At 46.5% G+C, this 17,506-nt stretch overlaps 1 protein-coding gene across 4 annotated transcripts in view; it reads right to left on the minus strand.

Annotated features, from left to right (window-relative positions):
- Positions 1 to 17,506, minus strand: part of SLC7A7 (solute carrier family 7 member 7) — a 153,022-nt gene that overhangs the window by 22,292 nt on the left and 113,224 nt on the right. For all 4 annotated transcript variants that reach the window (XM_063913543.1, XM_063913541.1, XM_063913540.1 and 1 more), the window contains exon 3: positions 15,096 to 15,221. In XM_063913543.1, the coding sequence (XP_063769613.1) occupies positions 15,096 to 15,221 (126 nt within the window). The remainder of the gene's footprint in view (positions 1 to 15,095; positions 15,222 to 17,506) is intronic.

Genomic DNA, 17,506 nt, shown 5'->3' on the forward strand with positions numbered 1-17,506 from the left:
TTTCAGGCCCATAGATACTCCTGTTTGCAGGAAATGTAGGAATCGACCCAGTTGAATTTCCTCCGTCGAGCCTTACTGGCCTCGCACCACGCAACATATTTTCGCCAAATGCGGTGATAATGTTTTGCGGTTACATCCTTCCTGGCTTTGATCAGGATAGGGATGACTTCATCCGGAATGCCTTTTTCCTTCAGGATCCGGCGTTCAACCGCCATGCCGTCAACGCAGCCGCGGTAAGTCTTGGAACAGACAAGGTCCTTGCTGGAGCAGGTCCCTTCTTAGAGGTAGAGGCTACGGATCCTCCGTGAGCATCTCTTGAAGTTCCGGTTACCAATTCCTTCTTGGCCAATCCGGAGCCACTAATATAGTGCTTACTCCTCTCCATCTTATCAATCTCAGTACCTTGGGTATGAAAGGCAGAGGAGGGAACCCATACACTGATTGGTACACCCACGGTGTTACCAGAGCATCTACAGCTATTGCCTGAGGGTCCCTTGACGTGGCGCAATACCTGTCGAGTTTTTCCCAACGGTTTATAATCATGTGGAAGACTTCTGGGTGAAGTCCTTACTCTCCCGGGTGGAGGTCGTGCTGAGGAAAACTGCTTCCCAGTTGTCCACTCCCGGAATGAAAACTGCTGACAGTGCTATCACCTGGTTTTTCGCCCCGCGAAGAATCCTTGCAGCTTCTGCCATTGCCCTCCTGCTTCTTGTGGCACCCTGTCTGTTTACGTGGGTGACTGCCGTAATGTTGTCCGACTGGATCAACACCGGCTGACCTTGAAGCAGAGGTCTTGCTAAGCTTAGAGCATTGTAAATGGCCCTTAGCTTCAGGACATTTATGTGAAGTGATGTCTCCAGGCTTGACCATAAGCCCTGGATATTCCTTCCCTGTGTGACTGCTCCCCAGCCTCGCAGGCTGGCATCCGTGGCCACCAGGACCCAGTCCCGCATGCCGAATCTGCGGCCCTCTAGAAGATGAGCACTCTGCAACCACCACAGGAGGGATACCCTTGTCCCTGGTGACAGGGTTATCCGCTGAAGCATCTGAAGATGCGACCCGGACCATTTGTCCAGTAGGTTCCACTGGAAAGTCTTGCGTGGAATCTGCCGAATGGGATTGCTTCGTAGGAAGCCACCATTTTTACCCAGAACCCTTGTGCATTGATGCACTGAGACTTGGTTCGGTTTTAGGAGGTTCCTGACTAGCTCGGATAACTCCCTGGCTTTCTCCTCCGGGAGAAACACCTTCTTTCTGGACTGTGTCCAGGATCATCCCTAGGAACAGAAGACAAGTCGTCGGAACCAGCTGCGATTTTGGAATATTGAGAATCCAATCGTGCTGCCGCAACACTACCTGAGGTAGTGCTACACCGATCTCCAACTGTTCCCTGGATCTCACCCTTATCAGGGAATCGTCCAAGTAAAGGATAACTAAAATTCCCTTCCTTCGAAGGAATATCATCATTACGGTCATTACTTCAGTAAAGACCCGGGGTGCCGTGGACCATCCCTACGGCAGCGTCTGAACTGATAGTGACAGTTCTGTACCATAACCTGAGATACCCTTGGTGAGAAGGGTAAATTTTGACATGAAGGTAAGCATCCTTGATGTCCCGAGACATCATGTAGTCCCCTTCTTCCAGGTTTGCAATCACTGCTCTGAGTGACTCAATTTTGAATTTGAACCTCTGTATGTAAGTGTTCAAAGATTTTAGATTTTAGATTTTAAAATCGGTCTCACCGAGCCGTCTGGCTTCGGTACCACAATAGTGTGGAATAATACCCCGTTCCCTGTTGCAGGAGGGGTACCTTAATTATCACCTGCTGGGAATACAGCTTGTGAATGGCTTCCAAAACTGCCTCCCTGTCAGCGGGAGACGTCGGTAAAACAGACTTTTGGAAACGGCGAGGGGAATACGTCTCGAATTCCAATTTGTACCCATGAAATATTACCTGAAGGATTCAGGGGTCTACTTGCGAGTGAGCCCACTGCGCACTGTAATTCATTGAGAACGGGCCCCCACCGTGCCTGAACTTGTAAAGCCCTAGCGTCATACTGAGAGCTTGGCAGAGGCGGAAAAGGGTTTCTGTTCCTGGGAACTGGCTGATCTCTGCAGCCATTTTCCTCTCCCTCTGTCACGAGCAGAAAAGAAGAACCCTTTTGTCCGCTTGCCAACCAGGACTGCGCCTGATAATACGGCGTCTTATTTTGAGAGGCGACCTGGGGTACATCCCCTTTTTTTTTTTTTTTTTTAAGGCAATACTTCCAAATGCCGTTTGGAATCCGCATCACCTGACCACTTTACTGGTATAATTGGACAACGCACTTATACTTGATGCCAGTCGGCAAATATTCCGCTGTGCATCATGCATATATAGAAATGCATCTTTTAATTGCTCTATAGGCAATAATATACTGTCCTTATCTAGGATATCAAATTTCCAGTCAGGGAATCCGACCACGCCAACCCAGCACTGCACATCCAGGCTGAGGCGATTGCTGGTCGCAGTATAACACCAGTATGTGTGTAAATACATTTTAGGATACCCTCCTGCTTTCTATCAGCAGGATCCCTAAGGGCGGCCATCTCCAGAGAGGGTAGAGCCCTTGTTCTTACAAGCGTGTGAGCGCCTTATCCCCCCTAGGGGGTGTTTCCCAACGCACCCTAACCTCTGGCGGGAAAAGGTATACTGCCAATAACTTTTTAGAAATTATCAATTGTTATCGGGGGGAAACCCACGCATCATCACACACCTCATTTTATTTCTCAGATTCAGGAAAACTACAGGAAGTTTTTCCTCACCAAACATAATACCCCTTTTTTTGGTGGTATTTATATTATCAGAAGAGTGTAAACTTTTTCCATTGCCTCAATCATGCAATGTGTGGCCCTATTGGAAATCACGGTTGTCTCTTCACCGTCGACACAGGAGTCAGTATCCGTGTCGGCGTCTGTATCTGAGGTAACGGGCGCTTTAGAGCCCCTGTATGAGACGTCTGGACATGCACAAGCTGAGTAGCTTATACAAAGCTGACACTGTCACGCAATTTCAACAGTACATCCACTCAGGTGTCGACCCCCCAGGGGGTGACAACACTATTACAGACACTCTACTCCGTCTCCTCATCATTTTTCTCCTCATACATGTCGACACAAACGTACCGACACACAGCACACACACAGGGAATGCTCTGATAGAGGACAGGACCCCACTAGCCCTTTGGGGAGACAGAGGGAGAGTTTGCCAGCACACACCAGAGCGCTATATATATACAGGGATAACCTTATATAAGTGTTTTTCCCTTTATAGCTGCTGTATTGTTTATACTGCGCCTAATTTGTGCCCCCCTCTCTTTTTTAACCCCTTTCTGTAGTGTAGTGACTGCAGGGGAGAGCCAGGGAGCTTCCCTCCAACTGAGCTGTGAGGGAAAATGGCGCCAGTGTGCTGAGGAGATAGGCTCCGCCCCTTTCTCGGCGTCCTTATCATCCGTTTTCTTGTATGTTTTGGCAGGGGTTAAATGCATCCATATAGCCCAGGAGTTATATGTGATGCATTTATTTTAGCCATAAAAGGTTTTCTATCGATTTATTGCGTCTCAGGGCGCTGCCCCCCCAGCGCCCTGCACCCTCAGTGACCGGAGTGTGAAGTGTGCTGAGAGCAATGGCGCACAGCTGCGGTGCTGTGCGCCTACCTTTATCTGAAGACAGGAAAGTCTTCTGCCGCCGATTTTTCCGGACCTCTTCGCTCTTCTGGCTCTGTAAGGGGGCCGGCGGCGCGGCTCCGGTGACCCATCCAGGCTGAACCTGTGATCGTCCCTCTGGAGCTAATGTCCAGTAGCCTAAGAAGCCCAATCCACTCTGCACGCAGGTGAGTTCGCTTCTTCTCCCCTTAGTCCCTCGATGCAGTGAGCCTGTTGCCAGCAGGTCTCACTGAAAATAATAAACCTAAACTAAAACTTTCACAAAGAGCTCAGGAGAGCCCCTAGTGTGCACCCTTCTCGTCGGGCACAGAAAATCTAACTGAGGCTTGGAGGAGGGTCATAGGGGGAGGAGCCAGTGCACACCAGGTGATCCTAAAGCTTTCTTTAGATGTGCCCTGTCTCCTGCGGAGCCGCTATTCCCCATGGTCCTTACGGAGTTCCCAGCATCCACTAGGACGTCAGAGAAAAAGGAGTTGACAAAAATGACTGTCATATAAAGTCAGAGATTGAGACACACAATCCCATTACTTAATGTTCACATAGAGTATCAATAGGGATCTGCAGCTCCGGTCCAAAGTTCGTCCAGGTATGATATAATCAACGAAATCAGCATCTCCATTAATACTACGAGTGTGTTGAAAAAGTTGGAATAATTGGCAAAGGAATATATAGGAATAGTTGGCAAAAATTCAATGTACGTATCGATAACAGTATTCAGTAATGTAAAATATCAACTAAGTTATCACATTAAAAGAAAGTGGGAAAAGAAAACACAGACAACAAGGGTAAACACAGAAGGAGGGAACGAGGGGAAGAGGGAGAAATGTTTTGTACACAGGCGTCATATTTGCATAATACATTAGCGCTGTTATTAAAGTAGTTAGACAATATGTTAAAGAAATGCATTTAGACTGTTATAGTTCAACAAGTGGTAGCAAGTCGGAGAATGGTGTGACTAGTTTCTACAATTCTCCCTGGAAACCACAGCTACAATGTTTCCTGTATTTTGCGATATAAATACAATTCCGTATTTTCAAATATTTAAAAAATCTGTTCTTTGGTATGATCTGGCAGTGTATCAATAAAAGAGCCCCATTTACGATGAAAGGTTATAATACCTTTTTCAACATTAGAGAGCGTGGAGCATCTGTCTAAATACATGGTTTTAAGAAACGATGATAATGTTTAGACGTAACCATCTTCCTGGCCTGGGCCATGATGTAAATAACCCGGGAGGGAAGACCCTTTCTTGCTAGAATCTCCCTCTCAACTTCCAAGCCGTCAAACGTAGCTGCTGTAGGTCTGGATAGACGAACGGACCTTGTTGAAGAAGATCCCTTTTGAAGCGGCAGAGGCCAGGGATCCTCCAGAGCCATGGTTAGGAGGTCTGAGTACAACGCCCGTCGAGGCCAATCCGGGGCAATTAGAATTGCTTGAATGCTTTCCCTTCTTAGTCTTTTTAGAACCCTTGGGATTATCGGTAGAGGAGGGAACAGGTACACAAACTGGTAAGTCCACGGTGTCATCAGCGCGTCCACTGCTACAGCCTGCGGCTCCCTTGTTCTGGAACAGTAACAACATAGCTTCTTGTTGAGACGAGAAGCCATCAAATCTATCTGCGGACAGCCCCACCGGTGAATTAACTGTTGAAATACCTGGGGAAGTAGGCCCCATTCCCCCGGATGGATGTCGTGTCTGCTGAGGAAGTCCGCTTCCCAGTTGTCCACTCCTGGAATGAATATGGCTGAGAAGGCCCTTGCATTGACCTCTGCCCAGACAGGTTTTCTTGACACTTCTCGCATCGCCGCTCTGCTTCTTGCTCCCCCTTGTCAGTTTATGTACGTCACCGCTGTGGCGTTGTCTGACTGAACCTGAAACGCCGCATCCTTCAGGAGATGGGAAGCTTCCAGAAGAGCATTGTAAATTGCCCTGAGTTCCAGGATGTTTATCGGCAGAGCAGATTCCTGAACTGACCATATCCCCTGGAACTGGGCCCCTTGGGTAACAGCCCCCCAACCCCAGAGGCTGGCATCCGTTGTCAGTAGAATCCACGAGTGGATATTGAAATTCCTGCCTTCTACCAGGTGAGTAACTTGTAGCCACCATAATAGAGAAATCTGTGCTTTCGGAGATAAGGTCACTTCCTGATGCATGTGAAGGTAAGACCCCGACCATTTGTCCAGCAGATCCAGCTGAAATGGCCGGGCATGAAATCTGCCATATTGGATTGCCCCGTAAGCAGCAACCATCTTGCCCAGCAAACGTATGCAAAGATATATGGACACCTTGCGAGGACAGAGCACTGAGCGGACCAAAGCCTGGATAGCCAAGGCCTTGACTATCGGAAGAAACACCTTTTGAGACACTGTATCCAGTATCATTCCCAGGAATTGAAGATGTTGGGTCGGTTCCAGGTGAGATTTCTGGAAGTTTAGGATCCACCCTTGATCCGTAAGCAGGCGAGTCGTTAGATCGATGCTGTGCAAGAGACGCTCCTTGGACATAGCCTTTATCAGGAGATCGTCCAAGTAGGGGACTATGTTGACTCCCATCCTGCGCAGTTGCAGCATCATCTCCGCCATGACTTTGGTGAAGACCCTCAGAGCTGTGAATAGGCCAAAGGGCAAGGCCTAAACCTGGAAATGGTCGTCCAAGATGGCAAACCTGAGGTAAGCCTGATGAGGGGGCCACATGGGAATGTGCAGGTAAGCATCCTTGACATCTAGGGATACCAATAATTCCCCCTCCTCCAGACCAGACACCACTGCCCGCAGGGATTCCATCTTGAATTTGAACACCCGCAGATACGGGTTTAGAGATGTCAGATTTAAGATGGGACTGAACTGTCTGGTTTTGGAATGACCAAAAGACTGGAATAAAAACCCCTGTTGTGTAACGGAGGAGGTACCAGAACCACCATGCTGTCCGCAAAAGTTTTTGAATAGCCTCTTTCAAGGTAACTTTTGCTGCGGGCAAAACCGGTAAGCCCGATTTGAAAAATCTGTGAGGAGGAAGTGCTTAAAATTCCAGCCGGTATCCCTGGGAAATGAGGTTCCTCACCCAAGCATCCCGGCAGGACTGTGTTGGAGGCGAGCACCTACCTGAAAGTTGCCTTGCTGCTGGGGCCAACCGTCACGGGGAAGGCTTAGCGGCAGGGAATCCGGTGGTCTGGTCCAGGGATGCAGCAGTTGCAGGTTTACAGGACTTACCACTTACCACCAGATCCTCTCGGAGTGGTGGAGACCTCTCGGCCCCTGCCTCTGAACCTTGCCACATGAAAGGACTGCAAGGAGGGTCCTGTGTAAGAACATCTAGAAGGTGGCGCAGCCGATGTAGACTTACCCGCCGTTGCCTGGAAGATCCATTTATTTAATTCATCCCCAAACAAGGCATCACCTGTAAAGGAAAGATTTTCTACACCCTTTTTGAAATCAGCGTCCGCTGACCATTGACGTAACCACAGAGCTCTGCGTGCCGAAGCCGTAGTGCGGCCATTTATCTTACACAATTCCTTTATAGCCTCGCTCATAATATTTGCAGCATCCTGAATGTGTGAGTAATGATCTCATCCTGGGGCAGAGTGTCTAATCCATTAATAATATTATTGGACCACTTGACTACTGTCTTAGAAATCCACCCACAAACTATTGTGGGGCGCTGTGCTACTCCCGCTGCTGTATATATTGCCTTGAGAGTGGTCTCAATTTTACGGTCAGCAGGGTCTCTAAGGGATAAAGGGGGTCATTCCGACCTGTTCGCACGCAGCGGTTCTTTGCTGCGGTGAGAACGGGTCGGAACTGCGGCTGCGTGGCACCCGCATTGCGCACGCACATTGTTGCCCAGCAACGGCAGTCACCGGGCAACGACGCGCCCGCATTGCACATGTGCGTCGTTGCCCAGCAACGGCAGTCACCAGGCAACGATGCCAGGACCGAAGAAAGCGATCGCAGGCCCGATCGCAAGAAGATTAACAACGGGAAGGCGGATCGGGGCGTGGTAAGGCGAACGCAGGCATATCCAGGAGGGCGGATGTCTGACATCACAACCGGGACCTTCATCGCTGGATCCGTCGCACTGGGTAAGTAGGTGCAGGGGTGGTCTTGTTTTGCAGGAAACATTTTTAGCATAGCAGGGCTGCACAAGCGATCGCAGCCCTGCTATGCTAAAATACACTACCCCATAGGCGGCGTCAAGTTGATCGCACAAGCAGCAAAAAGTTGCTACATGCGATCAACTCGAAATGACCCCCATAGCCCCTGGCATCGGTAGTACCAATTTCTTAGACAGTCTGGACATAGACGTATCGACTGGGTTTTCCCATACCTTTCTGACCACAGTCTGAGGTCTTGGGTCTAACATTAACATTAAAGGTCTAACATTAAAGTACAACTCCTCATCTGGTTTTGCTTCCTGATCTGGTATGTGAAGAACCTCTCTTCCAGAATAAATGAGGGCCTCCACCCTGGGGGACAGAGAGCTGTCCTCATCCTCATCATCATCCACATCAGGCTGATCAGAATCAGACGGGAACACCTGTGGCAGTGAGCGTTTATGTGAAACAAACAGAGGGGGCTGCTTTGGCCATACAATCAATAGACCGTTTTAAAACCTGTCTCTCCTTTTTAGCTGCAGCTAATTCTGAATTCACATTATGAATCATGCTTTTAAAGTTATCTAGCCAAGTCAGGTGCCTGTGAACTGTGTCCCTGTGGCGAAAAGGAGCACTGTTCACACATGACGGACCCCGCTGAAGAAGAGGTAGAGTTACAAGCAGCACACATAACCATGTCAACAAACATATTGTACAAAACTGTAATACAGCGCAGCTCACTGAAATAACACCCTGTAATGGCGTGCGGTCCCACAAATGTTTGTACTGGCTGAAGTATTAGAAACAGTACATACAAAGCCTAATGACAGTGAGCACTGTGGAGCCTAAGGCCGCTGAGCCAGTGTAGTACGCGGCGGGCACCGCAGCTCGTGGCCCGTGACCACCGCGTGACATGCCACCAAACCGCACCGGGGACCCACTAACCGGGACCTGGGTGTTAACACTCACCGCACCTGATGATCTTCGGCATCTGTTAGAGGGTGGCGGCTAGCTGCTGGCGTGGGCACACACAGTATGGTGCGTGAAACAGCACCTCAGGAGCTCAATGTCGTGTCAGCTGGGATTATGAACCATTAACCCTCAGGAGGTTGGTTCGGTCCCCCCGTCTAAGTCCCACGAAGCAGGTAGCCTGGTTTCCAACCAGTACTACCTGAAAATAAAGAACTAAAATAAAAAATAAAGGAAACTCTCTGGAGCTCCAGAGAAATGCACCCGGCTCCTTGGGCACTTTTTTCTAAACTGAGTCTGGTAGGAGGGGCATAGAGGGGAGGACCCAGCACGCACATACACACACTAAAGGTTTTTAAAGTGCCAGGCTCCAGTGGACCCGATCTACACCCCATGGTACTAAAGTACAGAACCCCAGTATCTACTAGGAATTGTAGAGCAATTTAAACATGCTTGGGATAGGCATATGAATATCCTTACAAAGAATTAAGGTTCAAAAAAGGTTGAGATTGCCTAAAGGATAAAAAAAGGGGCAGACAAGATGGACCAAGTGGTTCTTATCTGCCGTCAAATTCTATGTTTCTATATATGTATTTGCACCTCTTGCATTCTAACATGGTTTATTTCAGGGGCAAATTACTGTATCAATTTAACCACTTGCCTGGCATGGTCGCATCGTTTGCGACACCAGGCTGTGCGTTATCTGACTTGGTTCCTGCTCCTGCTGATCGGTCAGCACAGCAGGATCAGCCGCCCGAGAAATGTAAATGAATGGGAAATGTAAATTAATACCCCTCTCAGCCCCCCAGTGTGTACATGGCTGTTGCTCAAATGAGCAGTCACTTAAAAAATCAAAGTCACAATGGTTCCGATGGTGATTATAGCAATGTTCCAATGTTTAAAACAAAAGTTAATTTGAATAATTCTTTTTTTTTTTTTTTATAAAATCATATTGGATAATTTTGAAATATATATTCTTGACCTACAATCATAAAAAAAAATTCTGAGTATTTTTTGGTAAAAAAATGGTAAAAAAATAAAAAGTTAAGTGGTTAAGCCCCTTTCTCATACAATTATGTAGTTTCAGCTATGTTACAATAGCCTAATACAGCATATATCACAGTAATGTTCTGCAAAAGGCTTATTAGAGCTTCTACGGCAAGTCCTGTTAGTCTCAATGGAGTCTGTGGTCTGGTCTTTGCACCAAGGTGGTCATTCCGAGTTGGTCACTCGCTAGTAGTTTGTAGCAGCCGTGCAAACGCTAAGCCGCCGCCCTCTGGAAGTGTATGTTAACTTAGTAGAAGTGCGAACGAAAGGATCGCAGAGCGGCTGCAAAATATTTTTGAGCAGTTTCAGAGTAGCTCCAGACCTACTCAGCGCTTGCGATCACTTCAGACCATTCAGTTCATGTTTTGACGTCATACACACGCCCTGCTTTCAGCCAGCCACGCCTGCATTTTTCCAGGCACGCCTGCGTTTTCACGATCACTCCCTGAAAACAGTCAGTTGACACCCAGAAACGCCCACTTCATGTCAATCACTCTGCGGTAAGCAGTGCGACTGAAATGCTTCGCTAGACCTTGTGTGAAACTGCATTGGCTGTTGTGAAAGAACGTCACGCGTGCGCATTGCGCCGCATACGCATGCGCAGAAGTGCCGTTTTTTTGCCTGAACACTGCGCTGCGACCGAAAACAGCTAGCGAACAACTCGGAATGACCACCAAAGTTCCATAAGCAATGCTTTTCGAAGTTCGTTCATGGTAGGCATGGCGGTAGTCGCTTTATGCCAACGGAGGCATTTTTAGAAGAGAGAGATTTTACAATCCTTCTCCCACAGCCTCCACCCTCCATATTACAAAAACTGACACTGCGCACATGGGGGGGAAATGTCTTTCAAAAATACAAAAGATTCCTCTAACATGCTGTGATGTCATTCGCGGAGGCAGCATCTTATCGAAAACACTGTCCCTGCAGATATTTTTAATACATAAGGGAGATAATAATGGTAACAGTGATAATTCCCGCCATTTTAAGGATTGTTAATAATTTATTAATCTCAAGATTGCTGTGAGAAATTGTAAATAAAATCCAAAACCCTTGTACTCAAATATAATGTAGCAGTTTAGCTTGTTGGGAGTCTCAGTGACCTTTGTCAGTTTGTGTACTGTGAAGTTGTTACAGTGAGACAAATAAGCATCCACCCCTGAAATCGTGGAACTTTGTTTAAAGATGTTTCTTCAAATTCTATATTCAGTCACATTTATTTAAAATAGCATAATTATTCACAACACTGAGGACAGGATATATAATGTATCGCCTATTTTACGGGATGCATGAAACGGCACTTTGTGGAAAAACCTCTCAAAATGCTGTGTTTGGAGATTTTTGCCGCTTTTTGGATATGCACCAAGCTCCGATTTGGACCTGGTAGGTAACGCTATCTTTGGGTGGCATTACCCAATAGAAGCCTATGGGTTTTTGCATTGCCCTCTAAAAGTGAACCAATCAGGTCCCCCCCCCCCCCCCCCCCACAGCGCACCCGTCATACGACGTATGCGCAGAGTGACTCCTGGGTCACACACCCAGAGGTCCTCACACCACAAAGGACAGCTATTATCAGGAGAGCTGTCCTTTGCTGAAATCTTCAACCAATGCGATGGGTGGCGGAATGCATCCAATTCTAAATGCTATGCTTGATGCATCACGCCATATGTATGAATAATTGCGAGTACTTACGCAAGGGACAGCACTCCTGTTAAGAACTGTCACTTACTTTAGGCCCGATTCAGAGTTGTAAACAAAGCCAAAAGGCACACAAACTGGGCAAAATCATGTTACACTGCAGGTGGGGCAGATGTAACATGTGCAGAGAGATTTAGATTTGAGTGGAATTTATGTGTAAAGAAGCCCATGGGCTATTAGAGGCAAAACCATCTATAGATGACATTGCGTATCGGCTACAAACTCAAGAAAATCTCCCTTGATACATATGAGGATTATTGCAAACCTCGAAAAATGTCAGTTTTCGAAGGTTTGGATGCATTTATATTAACAGCCAGGGATGTAATGGGTTGCGAGTTATTTTTGCGGGACAAATCCGCACCTTCTCGCACATTAAAGGGTGTAAGCTTGTTCCAGAACTCACCCAAGCCTGCAAGTTTTTAAGTTCAAGGCTATTATATTGTGAGAGTGTGTACGAGTTTTCTACAATGAAAACTCGCACATTGTAATGTGAGTTTCATTACACTGTGCGAGTTTGACAGAAGCATGCACAGATCAGGGACCAATATAAAGTGTCCCCTGTAGCGGCATTACATCTCTGGATAGTGGAGCCCGGTGCTGGTTAAAAAAATACGGGGGACCCCCTATGTCTTTCCCCCCCCCCATATTTTTGGAACCAGGACTGGTCCAAGAGCCCAGCGCTGGTTGTTAAAACACGGGGGACATCTAGTCAATTTTTCCTCTGTATTTTAGCAACCAGGACCAGCTTAAGGAGCCCAGGGCTGGTTATGCTTTGGGGTTTCAGGACTTGCACGTCGTTTTTTTTTTGTGGGTTTTTTTTATTTTATTTTAAGTGTTTCAGCACTTTTACAGACAGAAGCATGCACGGATCTCACTGATGTCAAACTCACCAGCCAGAAGCTGTTGTATTTATTGGCAATTTTTGGTAATGTTTTAGGTTGCGGGTTGTAAACTCACATCATATTACATTGCCCGAGTTGTATGTGTGCAATAGCAAAACATCTGGATGCGAGTTTTGCCACTGTGAATTCTGGGATTGCAGGAAACATGAGAGTTTGCATGTTCCTGCACCCTATTACATTGGTCAAGTTTGCAAAATGTGCAAGTTTAGCACTCAACTGGCAAATTTTTTTCTTGTATATTGTTGTGGGGGCTAACTATCCCGGTTTATATTGGCTGCTCTTAGTAAAACAGCTCACGATCAGCGCCAGGTAAAATTACTGGGTAATTGAATTTCCTGTCAACTCGCAAATTTGTACAAACTCGAACTCCATTACATCCCGACGTAAGTGTTCAAAATCACATTTATACTATATTGGCAGCATACAGATTTTGGCAATGATAATGTACCTTGTGTTTTTTAAATTCTATGGATACATGACGTCAAATCAGTTTCAGAACCTATACATAGGCACTTTGCCACTTCATGCCGGTCTATAATAGGAGATAACCCCTTTCTCCGGCAAAATCAGGCTTTTCCCACTCAATATAAGGATTACTGCCCCTCTGAAAAACTATTTAGCAGGATTCTCTGGCACAAATGAATATATGAGAAGGATCCCTGAGGTACATATACCACTGCAATCCTGTTTGCCATATTATTCGCTCTTTATAGATTTATCTGATCTGTAATTTCTGATCTCCTGGAAGTGATAACCAATTATGCTGAGCACTAGAAAAGGAAAATCAGGATTTCAATTTCATTAAACAAAGCCTAAAGAAAAACCAATTGGCTAGATAGTTGATATATTAAAGCAAATACGGTACAAGAGTCTGGCATGGCCACTTTTTCACCAAAACCTGTTCACTGGGGGCACGGCCAGAGGTGGAGTTGGTGTAGAAAGAGGGCGTGCATGTATGGTAATTATACCAATCACTGCCATGCTGCCGCTGCCTGCCACAGACCATTCTGCTCTTAACATGTTAATATTTTAGTACATGGGCCAGAATCAGATGTGGTTGTAGGGAGCATCGATGCTGCTTTCTTGGAGGACTCAGCATGTGATACCATCGGCCTGAACAAAGTAGGGGCCATTGGTACTTTGCGACCTTCTTTCAGTTGTACTGGGACCTGAATCCAGTAGCGGATCTTGCCACGGGCAAGCAGTACTTTTGCCCGGGGCGCCGGCGCCTTCCGGAGGGCGCCGCACCATGGCAAGATCCGCCACTGTGCCCCCCGCTGCCGCTGTGTCCCCCCGCAGTGAAGGGAACTAGACGCTATCCGTCTAGTTTCCCTTCGTGGAGAGGACCTTTGCTGTGCGGTGCGCGATGACATCATCGCGCACCGCACAGCATTGTGGGACTGGCACAGACGCTAGGGGTCATGATTGACCTCTAGTGTCTATGCTGTGCTATGGGGTGACGTCTCACCCATAGATCCGAGGAGAGGAGCGGCGGCGACGGAGGTCTGCAACAGCCGGGACTCAGGAGCGGGGATTGTAAGTATCCTTTTTTTTTTTTTTAAGCGGCGCTACTGGTGGCACAAATGGCGCTACTGGGGGCACAACTCTACAGGGGGCGTAACTGACCACACCCCTGTATGAAGCCATGCCCCTATTTTCCGCCCGGGGCGCCACAAGGGCTAGAACCGGCCCTGCCTTAATCAGTCGCATAGTGTCTAGCTGAGTCCCACACTGAATCCTAGCCATGGTTATGTGTGGTGAGCATTTATGTGATTGTCATAAGTGAAGACTGTAGTTATCAATGGCATATCTATAATGGATGCAGGGTGTTCAGTGCACACTGACTCCTGGGTCCAGAGATGCCCACACCGCACACCTTACACCCACGCATTATACTTACCTCCCTGGCATCACCAGAAATATAGCACATGATAAGTTAGCAGAACAGTTGTATTTCTGGTGGAGGAAGATGACAAAAGTTGTGTCCCAGTGGACTTGTAAATGTTCTTATTAATGGTGATATAGTTTTTCTCAGGGACGTTATAAAGTTTTGCACTCCAAGATATACACAGTTTTGAATGTTTTTTTTGGTTTAACTATTTGATTATTTTTCAGTTAGTCACAGATATTTGTGTACAAGTAAATTTTCCTATATAATCCTACTGTACCTCTGTTAGGGGAACATTTACTAAGCAGTGATAAGAGTGGAGAAGTGAGCCAGTGGAGAAATTTCCCCATCAACCAATCCGCAGCTCTGTATCATTTTATAATATGCAAATTATGGATGTTACTTCAGTGCTGATTGGTTGACATGAGCAACTTCTCCACTAGCTCACTTCTCCACTCTTATCACTGCTTAGAAAATGTCCCCCTAAGTGTATTAACTGTAATCCTCAGCATATACACAGTATAAAGAAACATAGAATTTGATGCAGATGTCTGTTTGGCCCATCTAATCTGCTCATATAAATATATTGTGCAACTGAGCAGGTAAGAATTGTGGAATTAATAAAGAAATACTTTATTTACGCTTTTGAATGGGAACAATAAGGTAGGGAGATAAACCACTGCCACGCTGCACATACTGTGCAACAACACGGGAAGCACGGCTCTGACAGCATGCCGCAATGTCAGATTATAGCTGCATAGCCTCCTGCCCACTCCTACCAGCTGCCCCAGTTTCTCACCCTGGCAGAGTTTCACAATTCCAGCGATGATGACAGCAATCAGAGCCAGGACTTTGGCATAAGTGAAGACATCCTGGACCCGTGTCCCCCACTTTACATATGCGCAATTCACAAAGGTGAGGAGTCCTAGTCAGAGAGATGAACACACGTGATCAGTTAGAGGATCATTACTGTGACATAAATGCTTAAAAAGTACTAATAGCAAAAGTAGGATGGTAGCAAGAAAACAATTATACCACTGATGAGGCGCCCTTCTCTGGTATTACAGTAGTTCTACATATTACAAGTATATAACATTGTAATGAATTTAGACTGTTGCAAAATACAACACTAATATCTACAGGTCAATGTCATATGATTTAAGTGCTATTATTTTTGAGAACTATAGCAGCATCATTTAAAGCTGTGTTATAAAGTGAGACCAGCATGCATCACTTTGCAAAGCTCTATCAGCTGCAATCCCTCCACTAGCCGAATTAGTCATGCTCTGTGTACTGTAGTGCTGCCTAGACTTCTCTATTTGTGGACAGCAATTTGGCAAACATAGTGACATCACTGAGGGATGTATTGTACAATTTGATCACGGGACTGTCCTGCTGCTGTCAGCAGAAGATTTTCAGCACCACTTTCCACCCACATCCTGTCAGAAACAGACTAGGGGGGACTTCAAAACATTATAAGGGAAGGAGGACAGACAGGAAAATACAGGAAAACACAAATGAGGGCAAAAATGTAAAAAGACAGAAAAAGAACATGTAAGTGCAGCAATACCAAACACAAGCACATATGCAGTTTCACTTCCATGAGTCAAGCAGATGATCCAAAGCCAGGCACGTGATCACTGGGGAACATGACAAATACAATTGACAAGAACAATTGCCAAACTCAGCCAGGTATATCTGCACTCAGGGTGTGCTGTAAGCTGTGTTCTCCAGTGACAAAAGAGTTAAATGTAGGCTTACCATATCTCTTCAAACCGGGACACTAATAAATTACACAGGTTCTGTGGCTGGCTGACATCAAGCCTGCATTTCACCAGGTTTTATTCAGTCACAGAACCTGTGTACTCTATGAGCATCCCAGTTTAAAGAGATGGTACGGTAAGCTTAGTTTATGTAGAACATGGGGGATATCCAATTAGCCCCAGTGAAACATTGGGTGCGAAAAACGTATGTTTTCGTTGTGATTTTTTCTGATGTTTCACAGATTTTTTTTATTTTTATTTTTACAGGCTATCCTAATAGATTGCCTGTAAAAAAAAATGGCCTTTCTCCTGAAAACACACAGGTTCAGTGAAACCTGTGTGTTTTTGGTAGGAAAAGCCCCGTTTTCGCACGAAAACTGTCTGTTTCCGGCGATTTGGTTTTGCCTGCCTGAAGCAGGTAAAATAGGAATTTACTTACCGATAATTCTATTTCTCATAGTCCGTAGTGGATGCTGGGGACTCCGAAAGGACCATGGGGAATAGCGGCTCCGCAGGAGACTGGGCACAAAGTAAAAGCTTTAGGACTAGCTGGTGTGCACTGGCTCCTCCCCCTATGACCCTCCTCCAAGCCTCAGTTAGGATACTGTGCCCGGACGAGCGTACACAATAAGGAAGGATTTTGAATCCCGGGTAAGACTCATTACCAGCCACACCAATCACACCGTACAACTTGTGATCTGAACCCAGTTAACAGCATGATAACAGAAGGAGCCTCTGAAAAGATGGCTCACAACAACAATAACCCGATTTTTGTAACAATAACTATGTACAAGTAATGCAGACAATCCGCACTTGGGATGGGCGCCCAGCATCCACTACGGACTATGAGAAATAGAATTATCGGTAAGTAAATTCCTATTTTCTCTAACGTCCTAGTGGATGCTGGGGACTCCGAAAGGACCATGGGGATTATACCAAAGCTCCCAAACGGGCGGGAGAGTGCGGATGACTCTGCAGCACCGAATGACAGAACTCCAGGTCCTCCTCAGCCAGGGTATCAAATTTGTAGAATTTAGCAAACGTGTTTGCCCCTGACCAAGTAGCTGCACGGCAAAGTTGTAAAGCTGAGACCCCTCGGGCAGCCGCCCAAGATGAGCCCACTTTCCGTGTGGAATGGGCTTTTATAGATTTTGGCTGTGGCAGGCCTGCCACAGAATGTGCAAGCTGAATTGTACTACAAATCCAACGAGCAATCGTCTGCTTAGAAGCAGGAGCACCCAGCTTGTTGGGTGCATACAGGATAAACAGCGAGTCAGATTTTCTGACTCCAGCCGTCCTGGAAACATATATTTTCAGGGCCCTGACTACGTCCAGCAACTTGGAATCCTCCAAGTCCCTAGTAGCCGCAGGCACCACGATAGGTTGGTTTAAGTGAAATGCTGAAACCACCTTAGGGAGAAATTGAGGACGAGTCCTCAATTCTGCC

This window comes from Pseudophryne corroboree, chromosome 1, assembly GCF_028390025.1.
Source record: "Pseudophryne corroboree isolate aPseCor3 chromosome 1, aPseCor3.hap2, whole genome shotgun sequence".
Classification (NCBI taxonomy): Eukaryota; Metazoa; Chordata; class Amphibia; order Anura; family Myobatrachidae; genus Pseudophryne; species Pseudophryne corroboree.